Raw genomic sequence first — 13,462 nt, 5'->3', positions numbered from 1 at the left:
TGGTTTTGTTTGCTTCCCGAGACATCTCAACTCGCATATTTTGACCTACTGGTCTTAGCCGTGATCAGTGTCCAACTCTGGGCATCCTGAGATAATAAAGCATTTGTCTCGTGAGCACGCGCGCGCACACATACACACGCACCCGCGGTCGTATATGAACGCGAGTAAAGACGTGACTGAAATAATACATACATGGTAAATACACTTTGACACTGCCATTGGGTTTGACAGCTGCTGTGGAATTTTCATGAGGGAAGGAAAAAAACAAGTGGTGTGAGAAAAGAAGTGTAGTATTTTCAGTTCATTCATATGAACGCGGTCAAGGCCTACGATTCCCTTCCTCCTCTCCCCCGTCTCTCCCCAATCACTCCTGTAACTAGCGCCGCTCGTCTCACCTCCCATTAGAGCTTTGCCGTGGTATATCTTTAGTTGTTGGGTGGGCGTGAAACACTTTAATTGCTCTCCCCCCCTCCAACTTAACTCTCATACCTTGGACCATCTTCTCTGGAATTTACATCTGCTCCCACCCGGATGTAGGTCTCACCACACCCTGGCGTCTAGACGTTCGCGTCACATTCCTACCCCCTACACATCTCACCTGTTGTGTCAAATGAATGCTAGGAAATGCCTCCCTTCCTTAGTCCGACCTTTAATCTCAAATCCCTGCTCGTGGAATTATATCCCTACTCAAATACTGCTCTTCAAACCAACATTTTATCCAAATCAACTTCAAAGAAAATGAGAAAACTATTTAATGCTTTGTACACTCCTGCATCGTTTTAGTAGTTAACTGGAAAAAATCGTGTGCCAGCAGTCCAGTAATACAAGTTCGTGTTCGCACGTTCATCCTTTTACTACTTCTCGGGATGATTACAGTCCCTCTCTCAACGTTGTGTCCGGTTCACCAAGGGCGGATGTGTCCGGTTTCCTCGCGCACCTGATCCTGAGCCTTATCGACAAATGTGAAAACTGACTCTCACGTGTTTTCTTCCAAACCTGATTTTTAGTTTTCCCAGTACATCGGAGTCCCGCTTTCATGTAAGGGATACAACCCTTACAAACGCACGGAAAATTAAGTTTTTTTACAACAGTATTCTCCCTTGTCTCAGTCGAGAGACCAGAAATAACAAGCACACATCCACAGATTTACAGGATGCAGCTGATTTGCATATGTTCTAATAAGCACAAACATTTTTACTCATATTTAATTATTTTATTAGTCTGTTATGTCCAGCTGCCAAACTCTAACGAGACATATTTTAAATAACACATTTGCATACTCAACGTGCAAAATTTAATGCAGACTTGGCTGTTAATAGGTAAATAACATTCCATTAAATTTATGTTTTTTAAGTTATTCCTGAGCTTAGCTCACAGTAATATTATTCAAAAATAATTTTAAAAGACACTGAGTGAGAACTGACTTGGAACACTGATATGTTGTATACATATGATCAAGAGATCAAAGAGAGCCAATATATTTTAGAAAGTCTGTATAAATAAGAGCACAATAAAATGACTAACTTAGAAAGAGCAACAACGCTGCAAATTAATACATTTACTCACATTCTGCAACACTACTTGGAGAACATCTTCTCTGGAATTTACACCTGCTCCCACCCAGATGTATAAAAACATATTGGTACATAGTTAATGACAGTCTACTGATCTTAAAACAATATGATCAAGTGGAATAGCCAAGGTAAATGCTGGCAGTTTGGTCTCCAAAAGCTTACAAAATAATTATTTTTGCATAATAGGTCCCACAAGTGGTTTAAAATATAGCATAAGTATTTACAAGAACTTTTATTTTACGCATTCCTTCACCCCTCAGAATGAAACAGCTGTAGCTTCCAATTTTACATCTCAGTCTCCGAACTGGCAAGCTTATTTCAGTGCTGCACGTTGGTAACAACATAACATAAGCACAATTATTTTCTTTTGCACAGCAATAAAATGGCAATATATGTGGAAAAATATAAATATTTGTAAATGGAGTGACAAAGGCGCAGCTCTAGAAGTCTTTCAAAAAATCTTTCTTGTACAATGGAATGATAAGAAACCCATAAAATTACAGCATTCGCTCACCCTATTTACCAATTCTCTGTTCTTCTTCACTTTTATACCAAATTTCAAAAAAAGCCTCATTCTTCCAAATGCTTGTGCTCAAAAATATGGTTCCAGCCTCGTGTAGTTAAAAACCTGTAACTGTTTTCTTGCAGATATTCAACAGTACTGCTCAGTGGTTCTTTATTGCGTAGTTGCTCATACAATATATATGCTGGTCTGAACCCATTGTCTATCCACTGGTGAAGAATCTGCGCACGTAAACAAAATTGAAGGTCTGGTATTTTATGTTTACATTTATATTTTTAATCATTAGACATAAACATTAAGACAGTCATACACCGCTTAATAACAGAGATATGTTTTGAGAAATGCATTATTAGGTGATTTTGTCATTTCACAAACATCGAATACAGATGTAAATCTTGACGGCTTAGCCTACTACACAACTAAGCTATGATGAAAAGGGACAATCATGGCTAACCACTGATTGGTTTCCCTTCATAATCACTTTAAGTGTTACTTCCCGGTCAATCAAATGATGTGTAACATTAGCTATGGACAGTTAGGGGTCATGAAAATCAAAACAAGATTAAATCATGCTCAAATTAAAACAATGCAATTGAGAGATAAAGTAAACATGATATTACGAAGCTACTACTGGCATGACACTGCATACTGTTATACAGCAAACATTTTTTTTCAGCTTCATTATAATCTTATGAGACCAGTATCTCATGTGCCGTTATATTCAATGTCTCACATGAGGTTTGCCACTGACTGAAATAAATTATGTGGTACATGAATTCAAAACTAAAGGTTTACCCAATGCAAAATCATTTTCAAATGACTGGATTTAGTTTATTTAAAGACACACATGCCCAAAGTTGAGCAAAAAAGTTTTGTTCATGAGATACAAGCTTTTGAACATTGCAGTTCTCATTTAGGTTTTGGATAGAGATTAAGACCTCATTTGAAGACCTAATTGGACTTCATAAACATATGAATCACAGATGTCCATCAATCTGTGCTATTCTAGCAAAAAATTTAATATTTACTAAGTTATTTGTAACAGTCTAATAATAGTTCTATGTTCTGAAAACGTGCTAGTAACCTAAAGCTTAAGTTTATCCTTTAATGATGATGATGACGACATCATAATACATTCCTCCTTCATAATGACAATTTTTAAAATGAGAACACAGGGCATAATTTTTTTTTTAATATGAGAACTTCCTGCATACTAAGACAGCTTGCAGGTGAAACTTCTTACAGTCACTGTGCATATGTGTTTGTGAGTGCATTAGTTCAAACATGCAAAGGTTCATTGTGTTCACTTGCCTAACATGCTGTTGTGCAACATCTCTATGTTTCTTCTAATATTGTTTGCATCTGTATGTACAGCGCTTTGAGCCTGCCTGGGAATGGCACTATATAAATATGCTTTACGATGGTGATGATGATGATAAATTTTACTCACCCTGTCTCCAAATCCTTCTGCATCAATAGACAATATTCCAAAATTTACAGGAATTTTGTACTTGTTTGCGAAGGTTGGCACAGTCATACTCTGTACTTTGACAATCAGCTGACTGCCAGTGTCAGTTCCCCTTTTGGCCTCATAGGCAGCTCGCCGAGGATCATAAACATGGCTCTCCATGCCTAGAGAGGATCCTTGCAGCACAAAATCCTCTAAACCATCATGATCCCCGATGACACAGTTTACAAATCTTACTATCTGCTTGTTCTCATTGTAGGGATCTACATACCTGCCAAAAAATAGCACACTCAATGAAGCAACAACAGACACCATACAGTTCCCTACAACATCTACTTCATGCACACATGCAGATACACACATTCTCCCTCCCGTTACGCACTTAACAATTTACTACTTCAGAGTTTGTGGTGGTGGAGGGGGTTTAATATGAGAGCTTTGGTCTCCTGCCATGTTTCACTTGTTCTTTTATTGAGAGACTAAAACTATGAGTAGTGTGATGATGAAAATAATACAATGCTGTACATTTGTAAACTGCATTCCTGGATTAGATGACAAAGAAATGTGTCTGTTTAATTAATATTAATAATTGTCATCATAAATGAAATTCATATTTAAGCAAAAGCAAGAAAAAAAAAATCCAATGCATTATTAGTCTCTGCCATATGAATAATGAACTCTTTTTTTTTTCTTTTTTTCTGAGGGTTGACGCTTGGAAGCTGATACCTTTCAATGTTGGTTTTTGCCAAATTAAGTTCAGCCACCTGTGGTTCAACAAGCGTCGCATTCCAACCCAGCTGTATAAAATTAAACGAGTTGCTTGACATTAACCCATCGTTCGCTCCGATGTCAACTATCAGTAACATGTAATGATCAGAAAAGAGGCTGGCCCTTGACTGAATTCGTTTTTGTAAGTAATTTGCCTCTCCAGCGCTAGAAACGTCAAAGCCGAGATAGCTGATCTGACGTTGAAAATGAGCATCTTTTGAGGCAGACCTACACGGTTCTGAAACAATGTAAACTCTTTCAAGGGTTTCCTGAAGCAAAGAAAGAAATCCGCCGTTCTTTCCGTGGTAAATCAGGTCCCGGAACAGAGGCCTTTGGAGAAGTTTGTCAATTACAGATAAGTCTGACGAACTTTTAAAAACTTCATTAAACTCCTGCTTCAGAGATATAAAAGTGTAAATAATTACAATATTCAATATGAAAAGTTCCACTACCCCACAGCCAACTACCAGATACAAAAGTACACGACAAAGAGAATAAAGACGCATTTCTAACGACAAGTGCCCTGCCCGTAAAGAATCAAACTATTTAATAAACCATAAGCAACCTGCAACGAGAGTGACTGTTCCTTGTTATCTATTTAACCAAAACCTTAAGACACTTTTCTGAATACAAAACTAATACTCTGAATTTTTTGTTTCAGAATTTCTCAGTAACTAGTAATATTAGTAGTCAAGGATTACTTTTAACTATCAAGCAGATCTCAAAATACCAATGTAACATTGGTTTTGTATTTATATACATTTTAAAAACATGGCTGCGCCCTTGAGGAAATCGTGCTTGAAGCATTTCATTCAGTTAAATAATTATCTTGGAAGAAATACTGATGCAAGCTCAGTTTCATTACTTTACGTAAGGAGAAACTTTTCGGTAAAACATGAAGATTTCTTTGGCATCGAAGAAAATTCAAACCTTGCAGAAAAACCATCAGAGTCAAATGCTGACTCCGAAGCAGTGCCTCATCGTCTGTCCCAGTCAGAAATTGAACATCTTATTACTCCATCTGGACAAAAAAGTAAAAAACCTAAGGAAGTCATATACCAAGCACCTTTTGGAGAAATTCGTTTAGATAGTTATGGGAAAAAAACAGTTTTACACAATCTTAACCATGAAACATTTCTACAGGCCTTAACTTCATCTCGGGCAGACAAACCCTTCATAGACGATTGCCCTAAAGATAAGACTGTTACAAAGGTAAAAAGAACAAGAAACTCGTTCTCGATGCAAGAAAAGAACAGATACTCTTTTAAATATTCAGATACATCACAGTCTGGTACACCAGCAAATAACACAAGCTTCCAATCAAAACACCAATTGGATGTAAGCGAACAAAATGACCAGACTATAACAATAACACCATATGTTGGGGCTCATATAAATTTAAATAACAATACAAATAGGCAGAAAACAGTTATCTCTAACATCCCGACAACAGATTTAGAAAATGGCTTGAAAGTTCAATCCCATGCATCAAATACTGATGCCAAAGATCATCCTGCTAGTAGTGACCCTCCTGAAGACAGCTTCGTTGATCAAGTTTACTTTTCACCTCTTCTTCACTCTGACCAAAAAGAAGCATCATGTGCCAGTGGTGAACCAGAGAGAAAATCTGACTTGTCATACATTGACCAACAGTTTTTTCCTGGTGTTTGTAGTAACAAGAATGATACAATGGACTCTGTTAATGATGCAGAGGTTCAGAAATATTCTGGAGTCTTCAGTTTTCATGATAGCGCAAAACTTACATGGGATAAGAGTGAAGATGAATGTTATGCACAAGACTCCACATCTGCACCACCACCAAAGACTGGCTTATCTCAGAAGATTTTAGGTCAAGGATCTTTCAAAAATGAAGAGAAAGATGAAGAGTTCAACTTTATTGATGCACAGTATGCAACCAGTGGTGGCAGCCACAATCACTCATTATTGTTTGATACAGAAGTGCAGCAGCATAATACCATAAATGAAAATGTGCAGCATAAACCTTTTAGAAGGCTCCAGGGCACTCACACTGAAGCGGTGACTGGACGGCAGCCCATCTATTCACAGGCATCAAATCAGCAAACAGCAAAAACAAAGTTCACAGTGCAAATTCCAAACCAGAAACTAGTAACAACAGAAGAGAGATCTAAGACACTTCAGAGAAAGGACCAGCCTCATGAGGATTCACAAACCGCTTATGATGTGGCAATGTCAATTCGAAAAGATATCAAGCACAAGTTAACAGATGGTAATTTTCAGTTTAATTAAAATTATTTTTGACAGCTTTAGTTTTTTGTTTGCATGTGGACTTTCTGGATAAATAAACTTAGTAGCAACTCTTAGCACTGCAAGATATCAAAATCAAGAAACTGCTTTTGACAGGAGCAGCTGTTTAAACTTTCAGTTCAGAAGTTAAAAATTCAACATGACTTTAATTAACTGTTGCTAAACACCTCACAACAGATTGCTTTTCTTTACACTCTTGTGTTAGGGCATAACAGTTAAATTGGTAACAGAGTTTGCTGCTATATATGACAAGTGCTTTGGCACTTGCAGGATTCAGTAGAATCAGTTTTGTAAATCTAAAGTGCTTGTACTTTTCTGTAAATCATTTTTAAATGAATGGATTGAGACAGCAAATTGAAACTAATAGATGTGTTGAAATGCTGTGCTTTTAAAAGCAAGAATTATCACTATTACTATTAATTACTATCATATTTTTGACAGAAAAGAAACTTTCTGCAGAAAGGATGAGGGTGATTGAGATCAAAGAACAGATACCGACTTTGAGCGTTTACCAGCAGCAGATATTACCAAGATTCTGGCAGCAAGCATTATATTTGAGAATGGTGATTTAACATCTGCCTTTATGCTACTTACTATGTTAATTGTCATAGGAACTATGGGATTGATTTATTGAAAATTATTATATTCCATCATAAAATTAAGCATCTAATGTGAACAAATGTCACTGTAATAAATGCTTAATAATGTTTGCATAATGTATTGCTGTGTAGTTGGCTTACCTAGCTTTTATTGGTTATTTTGGGGTTTTTTCATATTCTTGCCATCTGTTTTGTTTCCTTAATTTTTATTTTGAAGAGGTTTTTCATAGATCAGTTGTATTACTAATTTTTTATTTCACCAGATGACTTCATTGCTATTCACAAGCCATATGGATTAGCATCACATGGTCAGTTTTTTTTCTGGCTTTCTAAAAATGTCAAATTTTCTGTGCAGCTCTTGGAAAGGTTCATTTTCTGGTGGTGTTTGATTTTCATAGTTTTTAACAAGAACATCCTTTTTCGGTAGCAAATGTTTGTGTCTGTTAACAGCAATATTTAAAACAACAATGCTCACAATGTTCTCACACCACTACTTTCATGTTCATCAATGACTATTTGAGGAAATATTTACTTAAGTTGCAGAAATGCTTTCAGATGACTGGGGTCAATTTATTACAGAATGCTTGTACTTAAAAATGTGATCAAATGACAAATTATTTACTTTGTGATGCATATCTTCATAGCAACACAAGTACCAAGATTACTTACAGCTGCCAGTTCTGGTTTATGCACAGGTGGTCCAGGAGTTCGGGTGAGTGTTGGTCAGTTGCTGGAGCCTTTGAGTCGGATTGTAGATGCTGGCCGTGGAAATTTTCAGAGACTGCATCTGGTCCACAGGCTTGATAAAGAAACCACAGGAATCATGCTTCTAGCAAAGTCAGTGAGGATTTAATATGCTTTTCTAATGGTTAAAAAATAAAAAGGGACATGATTTGTTAGGTGGTGAAAGGATGTAAGGGTTATACTAACTGCTGATTGGTTCAGGCGGGAATAGTGAGTTTTTCACAAGAAATGCATGGACAATGGAAGAGCCAGAAGAAGCACTTGCTCTAAATTATGTGCAGTTTTGAGATTTAATGTTCCTATCTTGAAGATAAATCGCTAAAAGAATATTAAATCTCATTGTGAACAAATATATATAAATTAAAAGAATTCTGGTTCTTGCAAAGCAGTCCATTTTCTGATGTGTTTATTTTCTTTTTGTTCAGGGAGGAAGTGAAAAGAAATATTTGTGTGTACACGTGTCTGTTAAGAGATAATTAAGGAGAGAAGGGAAAACTAAGAATAGTTGAATGAGAGAAGTATCAATAGATCAAGAGTACTCTGTGTGTCCTTTTATGCAAATTTGCTGTAATGAAAGTTTTTGAAAAGCTTGTACTCAAGTGTTTACTAGACCTCATTAGACCTCATTAGACCTTAGACCCTCACCAGTTTGCCTATAGAAGTAAATTTAGTGCAGAAGATGCTTATATGTCTAAGTATTTACGCACATCTGGAGAACCCCAACACCTCCATTTGTCTAATGTTTTTTTTACTTCTTTAGTGCTTTCAACACAATGCAATGTTATTTGCTTGTTGAAAAACTAGTTCAGATGAATGTGGATACCAGAACTCTGCGGATTTTCGACTATCTGATCAGCAGAACTCAATTTATAAGAATTTCTAGTGATGTCATTTCTGATACACCAATAATGGTGTGCTCCAAGGGACTGTACTCTTTCCTTTCTTGTTTGCCTTGTACACTGCAGTGTAGACACAGGAATGAAAACTACCATGTAGTTGAATTTGTAGGCAACTTTGGACTTACAGGACTGATTTCCAACAATGATGACTTCTACTACAGACAGGAGTTTGAGCATTTTGATACAAAAACAAAAGAAATGATTGTAGATTTCAGGAAAGAGAAGGCTGTTTTTGATGACATACTTATTAAAAGTTGGGTCATAACAAAAGTAGACAGTTACAAATATTTAGGTATAACTATTGACATTGAACTCACCTGGAAAACACATGTTGATAGCGTTGTCAAAAAAATGCATATCTGCCTTTGGTGTTTGAGAAAACTTAGAATTTTTAATGCCCGCCCTAAACTCCTGCAATTATTCTGTACTTTTGTAACATGCATCACTGTGACATTTGGCCTAGTGTGCTGGGGTGGGAGCATTGCCAGACAGGATAGGGACAAGCTGAACAAAAACATTAAAAAAGCAGGAGTGATTGGGAGGGTACAGAATGACTTAGAGATACTATATCACAAGCTTCTATTCAACAAACTGACTACAATTTTAGCTGATGACTCCGACAGGAGTTCGACAACAGATTCATAGACAGAAGTGATAGAGCTCCCCGAGCCAAAACTGCACAATATCTGCACTCTTTTATTCTGGCGGCAATCTGTATGTACAACCAAATCATGGCTAGGACAGGTCTTTAAGTGAAGGTTCTCATATAGCTGGCACCTGGTACCATTGTTTTTGATATATATATTTGAGGTATCATATAATATCTGATGCTATATTTGCATGGCAGATAATAATTTCCTGAAAGGTATTAATAAAGATGTTTCGTATTCTATAAGTCTGCTGAGCTTATTGAGTACTCTGTATCTCCTATTATACAGGTCTGCTGAGGTTTCTTGGCAGTTGCTGGGCATGTTCCGGAGACGCGAGGTGAAAAAGATTTACTGGACAATTACCAAGGGTTTGCCACAGCCTCATGAAGGTTTGTGCATTTCTTTACCTTTTTGGTACTTTCATCCATTGTTCTTGACTGTTAACAGCTGTCCTCATCAAATTTATAATTCTGTGTAAGATTAACATTCACTCTTCTAATATTTACTGTTTATATCTGGCCTGAAACCACATTAAATTATTACAGTATGTATATACAGTCTAGACTGGCAAGGAAAAGCTCCTTCCATTTTTTTAGAAGTTGATTTCTGAACATAATAGATTTTAAATTTGTATTACAGGTGTCATTGATGTACCACTTGCAAGGCAAAAAATCAATGACGTTTACAAGGTTGGTACACATAATGCTAATTAATACTGCTTATTAAAGTGAACAGCAGAATGTTAACAAATGTTTGCTATTCAGGTATGACATTCTGAAACATTAGCAAAGCTGTCAAAACTACTCATACCTGCCATGAACCATGATTCTAGAAATCCTCATCCACAAGGGGATCTGCTTTTCAGGCATGACCAAACATTACCATAGTATAATGTTTGCATACAAAGCTTATAGTACTTATGTGCTTGGCCAATAGTACTCAGTGATCGCAAACAAGCTTAAGTACTAAATTACTTTTGCAGTCTGTGATGCTTTGTGACACAGTTGCTGAGACAAAATTTAAGTTCAGGAAGCCACTGCAAAATTGTTTTAAATTAACATTTATTAGCATGTCCAATAAAGGGTGGGAAACCTGGCATGTGTTTATCACATAACTCTGCAAGTTGTACACATTGTGCATGTGTTTCAGACTGAAACATTTTAAATACTGAATTTCTTGGGATCACCCTTACACCACTTCTGACATGCTTAAGTTTTTCTACCTTTTCCAGCATGGAGATGTTAGATATTTAATAGCTTCCAATCATGCTTGATACATTTTCTGAATCATTTCTTGTATTTATATTAGTTAAGGTTGCATCATTTTCCCACTGTTGCACTGTTCTTTCTCTGCATGTAGCATCCTTTTACAGGGTTGGCTACCTGGCCGTGATATAGCCTTAGTTGCTGGCTCGACCATTGTACCAATTTTCACTTCTAACTCAAGTTCATATTTACATCCTGTTTCAATATTTAGCATTTTTCTTATAGTATATATTGATGAAGTGATCCTACCCCCAATTTTTTTTTTATTATGTCAAGGTTATCTAGATGCTGCTGTTCTTTTGTTTTGAAATTTTGTATCCTTTACATACTGGAGATTTTAAAGACTTGCACAAAATGGAAATGTTTCTAATAGTGTTTATCTCCTTTATAGTTTCCTTCAAATTGAGGCAATAATCCCTAGTTGTTGATAAGGTACAAACATTTAGAAGTTGACATTCACACCTTTGCACCCACAAAGATAAAATGTCCTAACATGCATATGCATAATTAACATGTATTATCATCTTTCACATTAGCTGTTAGTGTAGCTTTGACAAGGTAAGCATTTGTCCTAACATATTGTCACAGATTTGAAGACCTTTATGTCATAAAAAGTAGTGGCTAATGTATGCGAAAGGACACTAGATTAAGTCTTGCACAAGACAAAAAGTGCCGTGTCACTAATAGAAGACTGTAAGTTATAAAATCGGCAGGTTTCTCCTGATGCTCAAGTCCAAGAAGAGAGAAGTGCAATGAACTGTCATTTGATGCTGTACAGCTTTCTGTTGGCAACAGAATTTTTGGCATAGCTAGGATTCTGGTTATTGTCTCACCACTTTTTTTTTTTTTTTTTTTTAACTTTAAGCACATAAATTTGCTCAAATTTTTTAATGACCCATGCAAAGTAGCTTCAGAAATATTTAACCTAGGTTGAGTCCTTAAAGGCATACAGGGCTGGCTGCTTGCCGTAATATAGCCTTAGTTGCTGACACGGCGTAAAACACCAATTTCCCCCCCCCCTCCTTAAAGGCAGTGTTTATGTGTGTTTTTAATTAAACCTTTAAAATCTTCTCCTTTGACAAATTGTAATAAGTCTCTTTTTTTCTGCTGTTAAAATAAAATTTATCACTAACATAATCAGAACAATATTTATCAAATGTTATTTCATTCTTTCTTTTGTAGACAGTTATCAAGCCTGAAAAAAGGGTTGTGGGTGAGAAAATGAAAACTCTTCGTGATGATGATAAGAGCTCAAGAGCTGTCACACAGTACAAAGTTTTGGCACATAGAGACAGCATGGCACTGGTTGAATGTATACCACAGACTGGATTTCAGCATCAGATAAGAGCTCACCTGGCACAGGGGATGAATAGTCCTGTGCTGGGAGACCATAAATATTCGCACTTTGATCGTTTGGCACCTCAGGTGAGTTACAAGCACTTTTAGATGTTTTAGATGCAGACTGTAGAGAAGGATTCATAAGGATAACTAATGTGGGATGAGTACAGAATAAATGGAAAAAAAATCATGTAATTTCTGGAGTAATTGAAGGTAAATTTTATTTTGCTCATTACTGAAAGAAGTCACTTCCATTATTGCAGATATTTAAATGTATGCAACAGTTACCTAACATACTATTTCCTTATAACTCTGACAAAAGACTGTCATATTCAAACTGACAAGATTAAAGATTAATCATGACCAGGAAACAATGATCACTTATGTTTCACTGCTTTATCAGAAATTGTTTCCGGAAGCTCTCCAAAAGCTGAATCTTCGTCAAGCCCAGGTTCGGTATCTGCCTATGCACCTTCATGCTAAGGCACTGGTACTACCAGAATGGCGGGGTGATAAAAATGTCTTCATTAAAGCCAAAGTGCCAAAGTACTTTCTAAAGAATCTTGCAACTTTGAAAATAAAAATTCCACACAATTAAGATAAAGGATTCAAATCTCATAGTAATTGTTAAGTGCTGTTATTGTAAAAGTGCTTTTCCATATCTGTGAACAAACATTATTCTGCAGTGGTGCTGTTACATCCTAAGCGAGGGAAGTAGGATGGGAAGGAAAGAACATTTTTGTATTATGCTTTGAAAATTATTTGCAACTATAGTAAAGCTGGGAAAAAAGCATCCGTTCTTCACTCCAGTTCTCTTCTTGTTGGCTTCAACAGCATCGACTTGTCTGGTGCAAACTCTATCCCAGTCAAGGCTGCATTATGTTCCAACATTATCAATCTTTAGAGATCATTAAAGATTTTGAGAAATGTCACATTCTTTGAGGTCACTGGCTTGATGTACAGCAGGGGTGGGGAACCTTTTCACCTGCAAGGACCATATTGATATTTATAACATCTCCTGCAGGCCATAAGAAATTACTTAAAACTCAACCTGCTAATATTTTCCAGTGTTAACAATTTTGTAACATGCACAGTCCCATCCTGCTTGCTGTCCTCCAAATCACCACAATCCAATTCATAATTATGTGTGCAAAAAATATGCTCTGCTCCTGTGAAAAACATGGCAAAACAACTGTTTGGTGTTCATGAAATATATGTTTATAATTAACAAGTGTCTATAGAGAACAGAGTATATAGTAATAAAGGATTGTTTTTCCTAATGCACAGTTTTCTGTTGGTAGTTGTGCAGTGAAATACATTAATAATCATAACTGTTCGGTACACACGT

General features: G+C 36.4%; 2 protein-coding genes across 3 annotated transcripts; one reads left to right on the top strand and one right to left on the bottom strand.

Annotated features, from left to right (window-relative positions):
* Positions 1–1,198: 1,198 nt before the first annotated feature.
* Positions 1,199–4,936, bottom strand: LOC112561013. Its single transcript, XM_025233135.1, has 3 exons — positions 4,292–4,936; positions 3,548–3,836; positions 1,199–2,318 (listed from the first exon to the last, which is right to left on the bottom strand). Exons 1-3 carry the CDS (start codon positions 4,837–4,839, stop codon positions 2,145–2,147), a joined length of 1,011 nt encoding a protein of 336 aa, XP_025088920.1. The 5' UTR covers positions 4,840–4,936; the 3' UTR covers positions 1,199–2,144.
* A 19-nt stretch (positions 4,937–4,955) lies between these two features.
* On the top strand, positions 4,956–13,394 carry LOC112561012 (mitochondrial RNA pseudouridine synthase Rpusd4-like). Of its 2 annotated transcripts, XM_025233133.1 has the most exons (8): positions 5,104–6,581; positions 7,061–7,182; positions 7,482–7,526; positions 7,914–8,055; positions 9,800–9,900; positions 10,151–10,200; positions 11,959–12,201; positions 12,518–13,394. In XM_025233133.1, the coding sequence occupies exons 4-8, from the start codon at positions 8,042–8,044 to the stop codon at positions 12,710–12,712; spliced, it is 603 nt and encodes a 200-aa protein (XP_025088918.1). In that variant the 5' UTR covers positions 5,104–6,581; positions 7,061–7,182; positions 7,482–7,526; positions 7,914–8,041; the 3' UTR covers positions 12,713–13,394. The 2 variants fall into 2 exon arrangements, with proteins under 2 accessions (XP_025088917.1, XP_025088918.1); XM_025233132.1 differs by lacking the exons at positions 9,800–9,900; positions 10,151–10,200; positions 11,959–12,201; positions 12,518–13,394 and having other exon boundaries at positions 4,956–6,581; positions 7,914–8,051.
* Positions 13,395–13,462: the final 68 nt, after the last annotated feature.

Source organism: Pomacea canaliculata, linkage group LG4, assembly GCF_003073045.1.
Source record: "Pomacea canaliculata isolate SZHN2017 linkage group LG4, ASM307304v1, whole genome shotgun sequence".
In the NCBI taxonomy this organism is placed as follows: Eukaryota; Metazoa; Mollusca; class Gastropoda; order Architaenioglossa; family Ampullariidae; genus Pomacea; species Pomacea canaliculata.
Note: the sequence above shows the minus strand (reverse complement) of the source record. Positions and strands in the feature narration are given on the sequence as shown.

Bases quoted from the DNA above. Each gene is read 5' to 3' on its own strand.
- LOC112561013 (XM_025233135.1), bottom strand. From the start codon at position 4,839: ATGCGTCTTTATTCTCTTTGTCGTGTACTTTTGTATCTGGTAGTTGGC. The intron at 3,837-4,291 runs GTATCAGCTTCC...ATTTTTTGGCAG, and splicing joins GCAAAAACCAACATTGAAAG to GTATGTAGATCCCTACAATG. The intron at 2,319-3,547 runs GTGAGTAAAATT...TTACGTGCGCAG, and splicing joins CAGAAGGATTTGGAGACAGG to ATTCTTCACCAGTGGATAGA.
- LOC112561012 (XM_025233132.1), top strand. From the start codon at position 5,105: ATGGCTGCGCCCTTGAGGAAATCGTGCTTGAAGCATTTCATTCAGTTA. The intron at 6,582-7,060 runs GTAATTTTCAGT...TATTTTTGACAG, and splicing joins CAAGCACAAGTTAACAGATG to AAAAGAAACTTTCTGCAGAA. The intron at 7,183-7,481 runs GTGATTTAACAT...TTATTTCACCAG, and splicing joins AAGCATTATATTTGAGAATG to ATGACTTCATTGCTATTCAC.